Source organism: Molothrus aeneus, chromosome 28, assembly GCF_037042795.1.
Source record: "Molothrus aeneus isolate 106 chromosome 28, BPBGC_Maene_1.0, whole genome shotgun sequence".
In the NCBI taxonomy this organism is placed as follows: domain Eukaryota; kingdom Metazoa; phylum Chordata; class Aves; order Passeriformes; family Icteridae; genus Molothrus; species Molothrus aeneus.
Genome location: NC_089673.1, coordinates 3,097,501 through 3,114,346, shown reverse-complemented (window position 1 = coordinate 3,114,346; position 16,846 = coordinate 3,097,501). Strand labels below are relative to the sequence as shown.

At 51.0% G+C, this 16,846-nt stretch overlaps 1 protein-coding gene and 1 long non-coding RNA gene across 2 annotated transcripts; one reads left to right on the top strand and one right to left on the bottom strand.

Moving 5' to 3' along the window:
- Positions 1 to 1,657: 1,657 nt before the first annotated feature.
- CCR7 (C-C motif chemokine receptor 7) lies at positions 1,658 to 9,054 on the top strand. Its single transcript, XM_066566740.1, has 3 exons — positions 1,658 to 1,667; positions 6,631 to 6,680; positions 7,990 to 9,054. The coding sequence occupies exons 1-3, from the start codon at positions 1,658 to 1,660 to the stop codon at positions 9,052 to 9,054; spliced, it is 1,125 nt and encodes a 374-aa protein (XP_066422837.1).
- A 5,707-nt stretch (positions 9,055 to 14,761) lies between these two features.
- On the bottom strand, positions 14,762 to 16,661 carry LOC136567228 (uncharacterized). Its single transcript, XR_010785113.1, has 2 exons — positions 16,501 to 16,661; positions 14,762 to 15,483 (listed from the first exon to the last, which is right to left on the bottom strand). It is a non-coding gene; the product is annotated as an uncharacterized lncRNA (long non-coding RNA).
- Between the last annotated feature and the right edge of the window lie 185 nt (positions 16,662 to 16,846).

Here is a 16,846-nt window from a genome sequence, read left to right as displayed (position 1 = left end):
TGGGTCCACCAGAACTCTGCCTGCTGCCTCTCCCTGGAGCAGGGTGAGCACAGAGCACCCCGAGAGGCCCCGCACATCCCAGGCAGAGCTGTGACCTCGTGTGAAGCCTCTGTTACACCCCTGGATTCCGGGTATTCTGCCGGTACCCAAGGGAAGTCTTTCATCTCAGGTCCTCCTTGGAGGAAGTGGTTATGAGATAAAGCTCTCGAGGCAGGGTACCTGCCTGCATACCTGGTGAGCAAAGGCACACAGAGCAATAAATAGCTGCAGAGATGAGAGCAGCACCTGCTGCCTGAGATAAGTGCGGGGTGAGGCGCGGAGGAGTCGGTGCCGCGCACTCAGAGAGCGCCGAGGCGAGGGAGGGTCACCTTGTGTGAGCAGAGGAAAACTGTCACAGCTCTCCTGCCCCCAGAAACCCCAAAATCCCCACCCTGAGTAGCCCAGCAGACCGTTCCCTCAGCACCCCAGAATGGGTTCAGAACCACACCAGCACTGGGAAGGGTTTGGAGTCGGGCTGGGACCGTATCGAGGGAGGGTCTGAAACTGGATCTGAGTCTTCAAAAAAGACCTAAAACAACCCACAGAACCCTCAAACTACCCTGAGCTTCAGCTATATTTAATTTAGGCTGGGATTCCATCCTGTGGTGCCCTGTTTTTCCACCTGGCTGCAGTAACAGCACTGACATGGCATAAGACAGAAAGGACAAGATGCCAAAGGCATCACTTCTAGAGGAGCCTGGCTCGGGAAAAAGAGTGAGTTTGTGAGGAGCTGGAGACATTTCTGTCTGAGAAACAACCCCTCTATCTGAGGGGCTCTGTTCAAGAGCAGAGCCCTCTTTGATACCCAACCAAACAAAAGTGGGTTGGACAGGTATATCCAAAAAAAAGCAAACACCAAACAAAAGCCACTGGTTTGCTCTGGGGGAAGGCATGATACTGACAAAGTGCAGAGCCTTTTGGGGAAGACAAAAATACCCAGAAAAAGAAAGGGGGGAAGTCACTGAGCTGCTGACAGTGTAGGGAGGGAGGACAAAGGGCTGTTGCTCATGGGCAGTCCTGTGCACAGAGATTTTCATCCTGAACAGCCTGCCTAAAACAGGTCTGGTAGGTGGGGTGGGGTGGGATGGGATGGGATGGGATGGGATGGGATGGGATGGGATGGGATGGGATGGGATGGGATGGGATGGGATGGGATGGGGTGGGATGGGATGGGATGGGATCCCCTGTTTCCTCCAGCACTGAGGGCTCCACAGATGAAGCAGGATTTGCTGGAGTGGGGAGGTAAGAAAGAGCCTCGTTCCCCTGTTTCCTTCACCACAGACCATTCCTCATGTGTCAGCCCAAAAGCAGAGCCCTCTTCATTTCCCCAAGTGTCAGTGACAGCTCTGGGCGTGCAGAGCACGCCGAGGCAGCACCTGAGCACCCCAGAGCTCAGCACAGCTCTGAGCACATGAGGAGGAGGAGGAGGAGGAGGAGGAGGAGGAGGAGGGCCCACTGAATGCCAGTGACATCAGGTGCCTGTGAGCTCCTCACAGGGGTGCAGGAAGTATAAAAGCAGAGTTCCCCGAGGAGGGTCCCTGGCAGGAGCAGGGGAGGCTGTGCTGCAGTGGGTGATGCTCTCGTTACCTCTGTGACTGGATCCTGCTGGAACCACACCATGGACGGGGGTGAGTACCTGGGCTGCAGCCTTGGGCTGTGCCTTCAGCTTTATCAATGATGCACAGTCCTTGTCCTGTGACGCTGGAGTGGAGCACTTCTATTAGAGTATTCAAACAGTATAAAAGACTTTCACCTTCCTCATTTTTACTATTAAAAAAAAAAAAAAAGCACAGTTCTGTTTTAGAAGCTCAAAAACCTCAAATCACTTCAGAAACAAACACAAAAAAGAGCTTGGGAGGCAATTTTAAGAGGTCTTTTTGCTCCGAAGCGAATGGAATCTTGCATAATTCACACCTTTTCTTCTGTTTTCTTAACTTTAAAAAAATAATTTAAAGAGAGAGAGAGAACACTCTCCCTGGCAACATTTTAATTCAGTGAATCAATCAAGGAATTGGGAGAAGAAGAGCTGAGATCATTCACTAAGTCCATCCAGTCTTTTGCAAGTTGTTTCTATTTTAAAATATCTGCAGGAGCACTGGGGGCAGCAGGATGCATTGGAGATGCAGGAGGTTCTGGAGATGGTCAGGGAGATGGATGCAAGAAGTTCTGGGGAATAAAGGAAGCTCTGGGGATGCTGCAGGGATGCAGGAAGCCCTGAGGGATGCAGGGAAAAGAGGGAGCAGGTCCCACAGGACCCTCCAGGCAGGAGCAGGGTATGAGTGAGGGAGTTTTCTTTCTCCTGAGAGCCTCTGGCAATCAATGGCTTAGGAAATTCCTGGATTTTGGAATGCCTGCATCCGAACAACCACCAAACTGGACCTGCTCACCACAAATCATTCTTCTCATTTAAACTTTTGGCCTCTGCATCATCCTGCGGGTGCTTTGTGGGCTGCTTGTTCCAAGGGGTTCAGTGTCTGGGAGCAGTTCCTGGGAAAGGTTAATCAGGACAGGGAAAAGAAAGAGTTAGTGAGAACCTGACCAGATTATGATAATGTTCCTGCTTTGGTTTTTTTGTTCTACTATTGTATTTCAGAGGAATATTTCATTTTCCTGAAAGATGCACTACCATGGTGCTTTCTTTAAAACACACCTGGCTCACTTCTGCAGGAAATTTTTTACTTGCTTCTTTCTGCTTATCTTGTCTTTTGATTCGCAGTTTCCTGAAAGGAGTGGAGATTCATGATTATTAACTTTCTTCTGTGATAGAGCAGTGAACACATGAAATAAGAGCATGACTGGGTTTCACTGGCTCCTCTCACTCCTGAGATTACAGTGCCTTTCCTCTGCCAGTTGTGAGGAGGGGAAGGGGGAGAGCAGGCTGCTAACTGCCAATAGTCATTAGATCACTTAAATATGATTAACTTTTCTCAGAAATATCAGGTTCTTCCCCCAAAAGCCTCCTGTACTGCTGGAGAAAGGGCACCAGAAGCTGGTACATGCATAACGTGCAGAGAGCAGGTTAATTACTGCCTACACGTGCACTGAGCCTTTGCAATTCCAGGTGGCCAAAAATCCTTCTTTCACCACGAGGGTTTGGCCAGAGCAGGTTTGCTCAGCTTTGCCAATGCTCCCTAAAGCATTCCCAACTCTTCCTTTTCTCTCATGCATCTCATCCCTAAAGCATTCCCAGCTCCTGCTTTGCCCTCGTGCATCCCTCGGCTGTAGCAGCACCCGGACTCTCGGGAGCTGCCCTGCTCATTTCTGTGATCGGATTAATCACCCTCAGGGCTGTGTCTCTCTCCTCTTCCAGGCAGATGTCCTGACATCGAATATTTCCACTGTCAGAGGCCTTTTTGGGTGCACCTGGTGGGATTCACTGCTCCTGCAGCTGCTCTTATCTTGCTCACATTCAGGAGCTGGTGCTGAGGGAGATCCAGATAAGCTGGGAGGGATCTGCCTGTCCAAATTCACCAACCCTTTGCCACAGCACAGCCTGAGCTGTGCCCCAGGTGCCCACCCCAGGCTTAAAAGCACCCATTTCTTTCTCTTTGCTATTGAGTGAGCCAGAAGAGTTCAGCAGCTGTCAAGGGATGAATTCCCCCCTTGGGCTTAGTCTGTGAAGGAAAATTGTAAAACTGAGGGGTTCCCATCCCCTGTCACGAACAGATCCCTTCTCTCCTTCTCTCTCATGGAGCAATTCTACTTTCCAACTGTTTCCAGGTCCTTCAGGACAAGAATGGCCTCAAAGCAGCACCTCCTTCCTTCCCTCCCATGCCGTAATTCCCATTTCCATCCATTTCCAGGTCCTTCAGGACAAGAATGGCCTCAAAGCAGCTGAGACACAGGGGGCTGCCACAGGGCTGTAGGGCCAGGCTGACTCATTGGCTGTGGTGGAGTTTTGGTGTATTTTTATAAATGAGGTTTCTAGTTCAACTGGCTGCAGGGACTTTTTAGAGGGTTTTTTTTTTTTTCCTCAGTATTTTGAGGAACAAAACTTTAAAAAACTTGAAGAAAATACCCACAGCAGCCAACTGCCAGGAGGTGTAAAAAGGAAAGAAAAAGTAAAGAAATGTACCTAAACTGCCTGATAAGCTGCAGAGCAAGACTCCTTTCACAATAATTGCTTCTGCCCACTGCCCCAGACCACAGGACAAGTTGGGGAGACGCAAGTCCTGTCCAGTCTGACTGAAACCAGTGACAGAAACATGCTCAAACTGGCACACAGGGAGCAGGAGGCAGCAGGGCCTCTCTGGTTGTGCTTTTGCAAATGTGTAATCTGAGGTGGGGGCACAGAAGAGGGGCAGAAACAGCACAGGGTTTTCTTCATGTTGAAAACTCATTTGACATTTAAGACAGTTGAAAAAGCAACTGAAAAAGAGGAGAAAAAAGAAACTTATGATGATCTTCAAAGGAATGATATCAGCTGAACTGTTTCAGGAGTTGGTTGAGTCACATTCTCAGTCCTGTTTTTCTAGACCTTCGCAGGGTGATAAGAAAACAGAGCAGAGCAAAGCAGCTCTCACCAGGGCTTGGGCTGGGACCGGTCAGGTGAAGTCAGGGCTGGACCTGGAGTTTGCAAACCAAGCCACAGAGAGATGATGGAGTGTGGTTTATGTGAGTGCTTTTCCTCCATGGAATGAGGGTGGTTCTTCTCTGCCTCTTATCCAGCAGCCACAGGGGCAATTTCCTGGTGGGGCCGAGCTACCAGCACAGGAACTCATCACCCATCCACAGGCAGCCAGGAGCACCAGCTCCAGCAGTGCCAGGGAAACCAGGCTATTCAGAAGGTGCAGCAGAAGGCTGAAGGCTGCTGTGGTGTTTGCAGGGTCAGGGACTCTGTATTCCAGGCAGAAAGGGCAGTTACAGCTTGCTTAAACCCACCCAGTGGGTCTCAGTCCTTGGGGCTTTTCGTGTATTTCCTGTATCATATGCAAAAGCCAGGGCAGCAGTTAGAGGGGGTGACAACCACAGCAGACACCAAACCTCTTCCTGCAGTCTGGGACGGATCAAAGGGAAAGGCACTGGCTGGACAGAGCAGCCAGAACCTCACTTCACCCTCAGTCCCTGCCTTGCACTCCTGAGTCCCCCCAGGTTCCTCCTGAGTTCCCGTGGGAACCCCTCAGACACCCCCAGGAGGGTGTGGGGAAGGTGAGGGGAGGATGAACACAACTGAGCACACAGCTGCAGGAGCATCAAAGATGAAAATAAGGGGGGAAGGTGAGACAAAACTTCCAGGAGGCCTCAGGGGAGGTGCTCACACAGGCCTGGGGATGAGCACCACGAGTTTTCCCATGTGGCTGAGGATCTCTCTGAGCCACACATCACCCTCAGGTATTAAAAACATCCCCACTCACAGGTAACTCTGTCTGATATTAGTGAAGCTGTTGCAGGTGACTTAACACAAGGACTTGGTGCAGTTGCCTGTAGTGGAAGTTCATCATCCTGGTGCAGTGCAACATGAGCAGGAGCCTGGCACAAAGCTGAAACCAAGCAGAGCTGGGTCCAGCAGGCACTGAGCACAGGAATCAGCCACAATTATGAACAACCAGGCCATGAGGAGCTCTAGGAGGAGCAGGCAGCTGAAAGCCAAAGGTATCTCCTTGCTCAGCACCCCCAGAGCAGAAAACCCACAGGGAGTGAGGGGCTGCAGGGACCCCCAGTGCCTGGAGGGACATCCTGGACCAAGGCACCCCTCAGGGAGGGACACATCTCCTCCTCACGCCAGAGTGGAGCTCAGGGCTGTCTCACTGCCACCTTCCAGCTGAGCAACTTTCAGTGGCAGCTGCTTGAGGTAGATGCTGGTAGGAGCTGTAAAACCAGTGAGGAGAAAGCTTTCCCTGCCCCCTGCTCTGCTAACCACAGCAGGAAGAGCTGTTGGCTGAGATTGCTCTCACCACCATCATACCTGGCTCTAAATTCAGTTTTTCCTCCCAGCTGTCAGCATCCTATATTTTCACATCCCACGGCAGCAGAAGCCAACTCTTGACATTTAGAGGCAAGCAATAAATTTGAGCCAGTTCCAGTTCTATCTGTCCCAGGGGAGCTGAGCTCTCCTCTCCACAGCCCAGGCACCACACGGGCGCAGCTGGGCCGGATTTATGGCCCTCACAGCTGGGTATTTTCACGTGGATTAAGCTGCACCCTCAGTGCTCAGACACCAGGGAAGAGGCTGCTGGCTGCCTGCAGGGAAAAATAATGGATAAAATCAAAATGGGTGCACTGTGCCTGAGTTTAGAGTCCTCTCTGCCTTCACTGCATGGGGTCCTGGGCAACCTGATCTAGGTGAAGACATCCCTGCTCACTGCAGGGGGTTGAGCTGAGTGACCTTTAGAGGCCCCTTCCAACCCAAACTGCTCCATGAATCCGTGAAGCCGGAGGGGCCAGACTCCTGAGGCTCCACCATGATCTGACAGTAACGCTCCTGACCCTGGGTTATCTTGCTGGCATCCTCCCCAGGCTCTGGTTTCCTCAGTGGTGAGGGTTCTGCAGGGTTCACAGTGCCATGGACAGCATTACCCACTGCTTTTTCAAAGTAACAACCATATGGAAACCCCCAGTCAGCCACTAACACAGCATCTCCTTCTTCCCTAGGCAAGCAGCTAAAGGTCAGCCTTGTTTTCAGCCTGCCACTCGTTTTTCAGGTAAGATGTTTTCAACAACATTGTTGAAATCCAGCTGGTTTGTGTTGTGGGTAAAGGGAGATCGCAAAAACTCAGAGCAGCCACCCACAGTCCCAGAAATGTGTGGGGACACAGCTGCTCACCCCAGGATCCAGCTGTGGGAGGTGGGAGGTGAGAGCAGAGCCCAGCTACAGAAAAACAAACAAGAGAAACAAAACCAAGCAGAGAAAAATGGTGGAAAATGCAGTGATTTTCAGATGGCCTGGGCTGTGTGAGTCTCCTGTTAGCCCCAAAATGAGCATTTCCAGGACAGACAGGAGTGCACCACATTGATTGCAGGGAGCAGATAGTTCCTGCTCCCTGCAAATTCCTGGTCAAGATGCTGGGCTCTGACCAAACCCAGAGCTGAGAGGGATGAAGCCATGGAGGAAGAGCTCAGCATCCTCCCCTGCCTGGTGCTCAGAGTGCCCTGGCCCAGGAAGGAGGACCCCAAACACCGAGCTGTGCCACGATCTGCCCCCAAACCCAGGGCCGGCTCCTGGTGCCCGAGGTCCTCTTGGCTGCAGTGGCCACCTCCCAGCCCATGGGGCTCTCTGGGACAGAGCAGAGCAGCCCCTGCTGCTTTTCCCTTTCACTGCTGGCAGCCTGGCAGGATGTGGTGAAAGCCAAACCTGCTGAGATGGAGAGCACCGAGATGCTCTCTGATAAAGGGTGGGGGTATCCAGGGGAAACCTTTCATGTCTGTGAGATGGGGAGAAGGTTCTGGAGACTAATAAGTCACAAAAGCAGGGCACAGATACCGCAGGCTCTGCCCCACAGGTTATGGCAGTGTGGGAAGATGAAACAAGAATAATCAGAACTGAAATCGGGGGCTTGAATGAGATGCTGGCCCCACACGGAAGCAGCTTCCTGCTGCACTCACTGCATTTCCTCATGCTCTCACAGGCACCTTCGTTGATTTTTAATTCAGCTCAAGGATGTTTTATTTCTCATATTTTATCTGACAGCCGGCTGTGCACACACAGCTGGAGTGGGTCCTGGAACACTCTGGAAAGCTGCCACACATCTGAGAGCTTGCAGATGTTACTTTGGCTGAGCACGAAACGTTTCTGGTAGAATTCCCACTCGAAGCCCCCCAAAAAGCCCCAAACCTCACATATTTATAGGAAACACTTTCAGCCACGAGGTTGTGTCAGCTCTGTTTGTGATGTTGGCATGAAACAGCACTTGGGAACTCCCTGGGACTTCTCTCCAGGCTCCTTTCCTTGCACGGCCACACAGGCAAGACAGCCCTTGTCCCAACACACTCTTCTTCTTTTTCCTGTTCTAGTTCTGTGCTGGGGAGAATGTCACTGATTACTATGACTCCAACAGCACCATCGATTACAGCATGTTTGAGTCCCTGTGTGAGAAGGAGGAGGTCCGAAACTTCCGTGCTGCCTTCCTCCCGGCCATGTACAGCCTCATCTGCTTCACAGGGCTGCTGGGGAATGGGCTGGTCATGCTCACCTACATCTACTTCAAGAGGCTGAAGACCATGACAGACATCTACTTGCTGAACCTGGCTGCGGCAGACATCCTCTTCCTGCTGACCCTTCCCTTCTGGGCCACGAGCGCGGCTACACACTGGTACTTTGGGAGTGTTCCCTGCAAAGCTGTCTACTGCATCTGCAAAATGAGTTTCTTCAGTGGGATGCTGCTCCTCCTGTCCATCAGCATCGACAGGTACTTTGCCATTGTCCAGGCAGCCTCAGCCCATCGCCTGCGGCCCCGGATGATCTTCATCAGCAAGGTGACCTGCGCCATCATCTGGCTCCTGGCCTTCATCCTCTCCATCCCTGAGCTGGTTCACAGTGGTGTGAACAACTCAGAGAGCAGCCCCCGTTGTTCCATCATTGCTGATGACTTGCAAACCTTCAACACTGGCATCAAAGTGTCCCAAATGGTGTTTGGCTTCTTGATTCCCCTCCTGGTCATGTCTTTCTGCTACCTCATCATCATCAAAACGTTACTCCAGGCCCGCAACTTTGAGAAGAACAAAGCCATCAAGGTCATCATCGCCGTGGTCATCGTCTTCGTCGTCTTCCAGCTGCCCTACAACAGTGTCATGCTGGCCAAGACCATCTCAGCCTTCAACCAGACCACCTCATGTGAGGAGAGCAAGAGGCTGGACGTGGCAGATGATGTGACCTACACCCTGGCCTGCTTCCGATGCTGCCTCAACCCGTTCCTCTACGCCTTCATCGGCGTCAAATTCCGCACCGACCTCTTCAAGCTGCTGAAGGAGCTGGGCTGCCTGAGCCAGGAGCGCCTCTGGCAGCTCACCTCGTGCCGCGACAACAAGAGGAGCTCCTTCGCCATGGAGACAGAGACAACCACCACCTTCTCCCCGTGAGCCCAGCTCCAGGCACGCCTTGGTGGAGCTTGAAATGGCTCTGGACATTTTCTCTAGTCTGAACCCCTGGCAGAGCAAGATCTGTCACACTGCAGAGAAGTCGAGGGGGAAATCCAGGAGCCTCCTCCTGTTTCAAGCAGCAAGGGCTGTTGGCCAATGTCCCACGAGTGGAGAGACTTTACAACAGAGCTGTCACTAACAGCAAAGCAAGGGAGAGGTGGTGAGTCTGCAATTCCTCCTGTCATTTCACCTTCAGCTTAGTCTTTCCCTGTCAAAATGAGAAACGCTCAAAATAGAACATTTACCCTAAAAGCGACAAGTACCAAGAGAAAACAGACGTTGGTGCGGCAGAACTGCCTGGGAGCATCACCCTCGCTTTGGATGTTGATTTTAACAAGACAACAGCTCTGCAACCCCATAGAAATGCCCTTGCACTGAGTCAGTCTGAGGCCAACCTGCACCCGCAGCCTCGGGCTCGATCCAACCCCAGCTGTGGAGTATCCAAGCACACGACTGCTCTGCCTTCCCCCATGAAATGTGAGACGTGACCACAGCTAATGCAAAATCCATACAAACTCAAGCCGTAATTTCAATTATTTTTATAACATTGTAGCCACTCGTAGCTCTGTCAGGAAAAGTATAAATTCTACTTTACTTCTGCCTGTATCCTGTTTCTGGGCTATCACCTGCTGACCTTGAGATAAATATGAATGTGGGTTTTCTCCTCCCTTCCCAGCCCTTCTAGCAGGACTTCAGCTGCCTTTGAAGTCAGATCTGTATTTCACTCATAAGCTACTGGGGCGTGTTTTGCATCGGTGCTGTCGGCACCAACAAAGACACGGCTCGCTGAGGTTTGATCTGAGCACTGTTCCACCTCTGCCAGGGCCACAAACAGCAGATTATTGTCATGGAAAATCAGATCTTGGAGGAGCCCAGACTGTAATTCCAGTGGGGTGCTTTCACAGGAAGAGAGAAGATTCCTGATGACAGATGAGCACTCTGGGAACCGCTGCCGTGGGACAGCTGAATGTCAGCTGGGAGGAGCTGCTGCACAGCCTGTGCAGCTGTCCCTGTCCTTGCCCTGTGCTCCTGCCCCTGTCCTGTGCTCTGATCCCACAGCACCCAGCTCTCCCAGAGCCATCACCAGCGGAGGGAGGTCTCAGCCTGGAGCTGCTCCCAGGGCTGCCAGGGGAGACATGTCCACGTTCCCCTGAACACACGGAGCCATGAGCAGCGAAACACTCACCAAACAGACATTCATCCTGTTTTTCAACACATGGATCCATCTGGAGTGACACAGAGAACTCTCTGGTTCATGGGTTGGACAGCATTGCTTTAGAGAATTGAGGAATAAAATTCCAAGACAGAATTCACTGGCTGGGTGTGAGACAGCACTGCTGCCACCAAATCTAAATAAACTCTCCATAAACCATTTACCTCTGGTGTATGGGATTTTTGTCAAGGGCTGGGATTCGGGAAGAGAGGATTCTGCTTTGTGTTACCTATCTGTGCTCAGCTGTTGAACTCATTTTCATTTACAGTGCCCAGGTAACTGTACAAAGCGCTGCTTCTCTGTCACATGAAACAGGGGGTGACAACTGACACTGAACAGCTATTTGCCCTTGGTTTCTTTCTCATCCTTATTTGGGCAGCACACAGCTATCATGATCTTGGCCAGAGCCAGGGACACCCCAAGCACAGAGTATTTGCAGTTTTCCTCATCAGTAATAATATATTCTGTTAATGTATATTCAAGATGTAAAGCTGCTTTACACAGACAAAGTTCAATCTCTTCATGAATGTACCCCAAGAACACTCTGCTTCCATGGAACCTTTTCATGCAGAACCATTCACCTCATCCCAGCCAGGAAACTGCTCCACCAGCACATGGAGCTGTACTTGTGTCCTGTAGATAAAAGCCATTCCCCTCCTGCAAATGGAGAAGTCTTCAGGTCCTTACAGAGCAGATGAATTCCAACTAGGATCACCCACAGCTGCTTCCAGAAAGGAGACGCAGAGGCACCCTCTGGGACAGCTGCAGCTGTGCCTCAGAGAGGCAGGGCTGATGTCAGAGTGCCTGGCTTTCCCTGGTTAAATTTAACAGACAGAACAAATTTGCATCTAATTTAGATGAGTCATGTTAACGTTGGCCTAAGATCCCAACCTGAAGTGTCTAAAAACTGACTGTATTTTGCTACTTGAGAAAAATAAATTATAATGATTTAAGGAAAATACTTCTGGTTTTCCATTGCATTTTCTCCATCCTTATCCAGTCCTTGTCAATCCTTCTGTCCTCTCAGGAGTTGTTTGATCAGCTCAGCTTCATACCAGTGCTGCCCTGCAGGAAAGAGAACATGGAAAATAAACTAAATAGAAAAATGTTGGTTTACTTCATCTGCTGATGGATTATGAAAGAAAAAAGTCAGCAGCACATTAAAGAGATTTTATTTTAACTATTAACCCACCTGTCTTGATGCTGCTCCTCAGCTGGATGTACCTAATGGCCACTCACCAACCTTTAAGTGAAAATTCTTTGAGCTCTAGCATTTTGTTGTTCACATTTTATTAAAATTCAGTAATAAACCACTATGCTACTGTGGGAATTGCTCACGGGGAGAGGCAGCAGCTCTGGGCACTATAACCCCCAGCCACATCCAGGGTGAGAGTAGGAACTGCAAGGAAAACAATGAACACAGAGCTCCTGCCTGGCTTCCCCAGTTAATTTGTGCCTCAAAGCACACAGGGGGGAGCGAGGGGGGGCCCATATCGTTCACAAAAAGTGCCTTGTAATTGTAACCACGGAATCAAAGAGGAAGAAACTCAAAGAGCACGAGGAGACAGAAGCCTGACACCGAGTGCCAGAGCCAAGGCTCATTTCTGCTTTCACTGAGTGATGAAAGTCTCACGTTTTCCCCCAGAAGAGAAAGGACAAGGTGAGTTTCAGCATCTGGCCCAGAGACTCAAGAAGCATCTCAAGAGCAGCACAACACAGCTTAAGGTGCAGAACCTCAAACCCAGGGATCCTTAAATAAACACCGGGTCTCACCACAGCAAGGTCCTCAGAGCCCCGAGAGCTCATTTGTGCACAAGGTTGAGCAGTTTTGGAGGAAGAACTGGGGATCTGCAGAAAGCCACAGCACTTTTAACCATTCCCTCTGCTCCTCTGAGGTGACTATGAGCCAAACTCTTAATGTTCAGGAACTTTCTTGATTAAGAAAACAGACTCTACCTTAAAGCCTTAACTTAAACCAGTAAAATTTACCCACCAAGCAACCACACAAAATCACAACTTGGGTCACAAATACTGCAGCCAAGTCACACAGAACATGTTACCAAAAAGAAGAGCGTATTGCTCAGATGGATTTAACCTATTTTAGTACCTTTCACCAGCAAGAGCTGCCTATTTCCTTCCACAGCTCCAAATCTTCTTTAAAAAGCCAATAAAAAACCTGGCCCTCATTAGAGAAGGGGAAAGTTCTCCAGGCAGGGCTGTGGTTTCTCATGTGCCACCTGGGCAGCTGCGTGAGGGAAGTCCTTGTCACCCTAAAAAAGAATGAGCTGGAACCCAGTGAGGTAAACAAACTCTAAAAATAATGCCCGTGGGTGATGGGGAAGGGTGGGGGCACATTGCACCAGTCAGAATAGCTGAGAGAGGCCATGGTTTCCTCCTCACGCCTTCTTTTGTAGGGAAAAAAACCCCAAACTCCTGTTCTGGGGGTGGAGGTGTCACATCTCAGGGGAGAACTTCTTACACAGCCAACTGTCCTTGTTGGCAGAGCTGCCTGGCCTGGGGCCACCTCCTCCAGGGGCACTGTGGGGTTTGATCCATCCCTGGGCCACTGCAAGAGGGACCTGGGGAAACTGGGACAGCTGAGACATCACCTGCCCTTTGTTGGTGTCATCACAAGCAGCTTCATGACCTCAAACAAGTGAATCAAAGAGTCTGACCAGGATTTTTTATGGATTAGAAGGTGGCAGGATCAGCTCAGAGCCAACTGTTGGCACCAAGAAGGGGACAAGGTGCAGTAGAGATATAAGGAAAAATAACCAGATAAGCAGCGATGACAGCAGCACAATCCCCTGCTAGAGGGGGTTTTGTCCCCAGCCCTCCTCCTCATGGAGCCCAGCCCATCCTGCTCCTTCCCCAAGCCCTAAAACCAGGCGGAATATCCCTGGCTCTGTGCTCATCCCACATGTGGGAGCCCTCACAGCCTCTGGCTGAAACGAGCACAATTTCACACGCTCAGATTGAGCAGAAATCGGCAGCTTTCAAGTCCAGCTGTGGCAGCCACCAACCTGCCCAAAATGAAAGTTATTTTTTTCACTTTCACTAAGACCCCAGCTCTGCAGAGCTGAGTATTGATATTAAACCAGCAGAGACTCAGGTGTTGATGTTCAATCACCACCTGTCACTGCCCCAGCTTGTTGTACGAACCTCATTCAGGTCTGAACACATAAGGAGCCTTCTGGCTCCACATGCAGGCCAGCTGCAGAGCCAGCCCAGGCATTTGTCACTGCTGAGCCCCTCAAGGTCCTCATGTGCAGGAACTGAAACTTCCCTTCCTGCTGCTCTGTTTTTAATTCAATTGTCTTAAAAAAAAAAAAAAAATAACAAGCTCCTTTCCTTTCTGTGCTGCTGAGTGCTGGCACAAAAATTATTGTCAAGTGATCAGGGGCTTTATTGGGAAATTTCTGTGACTGAAGGACAACACTAATGCCCCGAATCATCCTGCAGGAGAGGAAAAGGCCAAGTAATTTCCAGAGAAATAGACAAAAAGGCCTTCCAGGATTTGGAGTCTGTGCATGCTGCTCTGTACCAAAATCAGAACTTCTCTCAGCAGCTGCAGTTCCTGCATCCTGCAGGTTCTACCCATGGCTTTGTCTGCTCATCAGGGAACATCCCACCTGCACGTGCAGCTCAGTGAGCACACACATGTGTCCCAGCAAACCTGGTTTCAGCAGAATCCAACCCCACTGGGGCTGCACAGAGAGAAACTCCTGTTTTTCAGGGCAGAGTTGACTGATTCCCTGGGAGATAAAGTGTTTCTTCTGAGTTTTGGCCGCACCAAGCAGCGAGAGAACTTCAACCCCTGTGCCAGGGCAGGGAGTGGGAGAGGAAAAAAACAAAGCCCTTTATGGATGACTAACCCGGGCTCAGCTCCTGGGCTGTGTTGCATGAGCCTCTTTGAAGAGTTTCACACTTTTGCAGCTCCTGGTTCTGCCTTACCAGGGGGACACGTGAGGACAAAGCTCAGGCTCGAACGTCACCCCCGGACTGTGTGCAGAGGGGGAGCACAGCAGAGCTGGATGTGGCTTCCACCAGGCTCTGGAGGCTTGCAGCAGACCTGGAAAGGCACCAGGTCTGTACAAAACTCATCCAGCTGTGCTGGCAGCAGCTCCTGGCAGGCCCCCACGCCCTCGCCTCACGTGCCAGCTCAGCCCCAGCAGCCGGAGGCGTGAGGTTGTTTTGGAGCTGCAGAGAACAACCAACAGAAAAGGTCTCCCCAACACCACAGACAAGCCCTGAAAAGCTGCCAGAGCCTCCTGCCTCCTCCACTGGGCTGCCTGCTCCAGGCACTGCCCAGGCTGTGGCTGCTGGAGCAGGGAAGGTCATCGTGGAACCAGGGAATGGTTTGGGTTGGAGGGACCTTGGGAGGGGGCAGTGATGCCTTGAGAAGGCTGGCCTAGAACAGAGACTGGACAGAGCTCAAGAATAAAGCAGGGATTTATTAAAGGCCTCAATAGATCCACCTTGGGCAGCACAAGAGCCCAGCCAGGGCTACACCCCAGGTGAACCCAAAATGGTCACAAAATGTCCCACTGGTCATGGGGTCTCTCCCTTTTATAAGTCCTGCTCCATTTGCATATTGGAGTTCATTGTCCAATTCCAGCCCATCCTTCTTGTTTTTCTCTCTTCAGCCCACGTTGTTTGTGCTCTTGGGCCTGAGATTTGGATCATTTGTCCTTGGTCCCCAGCTGGAGCAGGAATTGTTTCATCTCCCTGCTCTGTGCACAGAGCTCACTGTCCTATAATATGAAGCCCAGACCCGCACACTAAAGCAGCACAGAATCTAAAAAAATATAAAAGCCAAAACCTGAGGCATCAGGAGCAGCCCCAGAGTTGTGCCACAGGTCCTGTCCCAGCTGTGCCAGGGCATGGAGGTGATGCTCTAGTGAGACACCAGCTCTGCACAAAAGCTGCTCCTCCAAGGGGGCTTCTGGAACACGTTCCACCCCACCAAGGCCCTGCTCCTGAGGTCCAGCAGGGAAATGAGCCCCCCTCTATAATCACCAGTGCAGAAGGAGCCTTCCCTCACAGGGAATTTCCTCCTGTAGCCATGGAGGAGTTCATGGCACACAACCTGAAACATTTCATGAGATGGAGCTCCAGTGACCAAGATGGAAGTACTTCCTTCTCTTCCCTGGCATCTGAAACAAAAAATAGAGATTATAGGAGAAGCCCAGCACAGAAAGAACCTCCCAAAGCACTGCTGACCTCCCCAGGGCCTGAGTGACAACCTCAGGACAGCCCAGACAGGCTCTGAGTGACCCAGAGCACACCCAGGATGAGTCTGTGGTCACCATCCCCCTTTGGCTACAGCAGAGACACAAAGCTGGGACAGGGGACAGCAGGGACATGATCTCCTCCATTCCTTCCCTCAGAGCCACTCTCCTCTTGCCTTGGGTCAGGAATTCCCTGTTCCTGGCAGAGGGCTCTCAGCCAAACCCCTGAACTCCCCACAGGCACCAGGAGCGACCTCTCCTTGAGAGCTGCTGACACCGTGTGGGAACAGCTGGGAAGTGATCCACACACCTCCTGCCCTCTGGGAAAAACTCGGGAAAACTCGGGAAAACTTGCCCTGAAGTAAAGGTGTGGGTTCAGATTGTATCACTGATACCACATGGAATCCCTGTGGGCAATCAGGCTAAAAAGTGGAGTTGCTCTGCTTTGGTATCATCTATTGGAAGTGATTTTAAATGGCTTTGATTCACTTGGCTTTTCCCTCTGGATCAGTCCATGCCTCTTCCATGTGACTTCAATAATCAATAATCCCAGTGCTGAACTCCGTCCTGTTTCCTACATCCTCCCAAAAAATGACATCTCCCACAGATCCCCTTCCTCTGGCTTTGTACCCAAATTTCCTAGACAGCTCTGAAAAGCACAAATGGCCTTTTCCAGCCACCTCCTACCACGTGGGCCCTGCGGGGAAACTCCAGTGCAGCTGCTCTGGAGAAATCCCAGCCTGGAAAATGGGATTTGTCAGGCAGCAGAAGATGCTTCTTTTTTCAAGCGAGCTTTACAAACACCACCCTCCTCCCCACGAGGCCTCCTTGTGCTTCTCACCACGCAAGAACTGGTGGCTTCAGCTCCTGAATTTGAAGACGAACTGAGAAAAAAACTAAAACGCTATCACTTCAGCATTCAGTGACTCGAAGTCTTCTCACCTTTATGCAGGTGGCAATGAGCGTTGCAGAGGTGTGAATTTTGCACCGAGGTGAAGCTACAGCTGGCAGAGGTTGGGACAGAAATTGACAGTAAATGGTCCCTGTGCTGGGAGGTTCTGACACCCTAAAACCGCACAGTGCAAAGAAATTGTTCTGGAGTAATTCCTGTGTAAGAAGGAAAGATTTTGAGTTATTTGAGGGGAAGGGAAGGGAAGGGAAGGGAAGGGAAGGGAAGGGAAGGGAAGGGAAGGGAAGGGAAGGGAAGGGAAGGGAAGGGAAGGGAAGGGAAGGGAAGGGAAGGGAAGGGAAGGGAAGGGAAGGGAAGGGAAGGGAAGGGAAGGGAAGG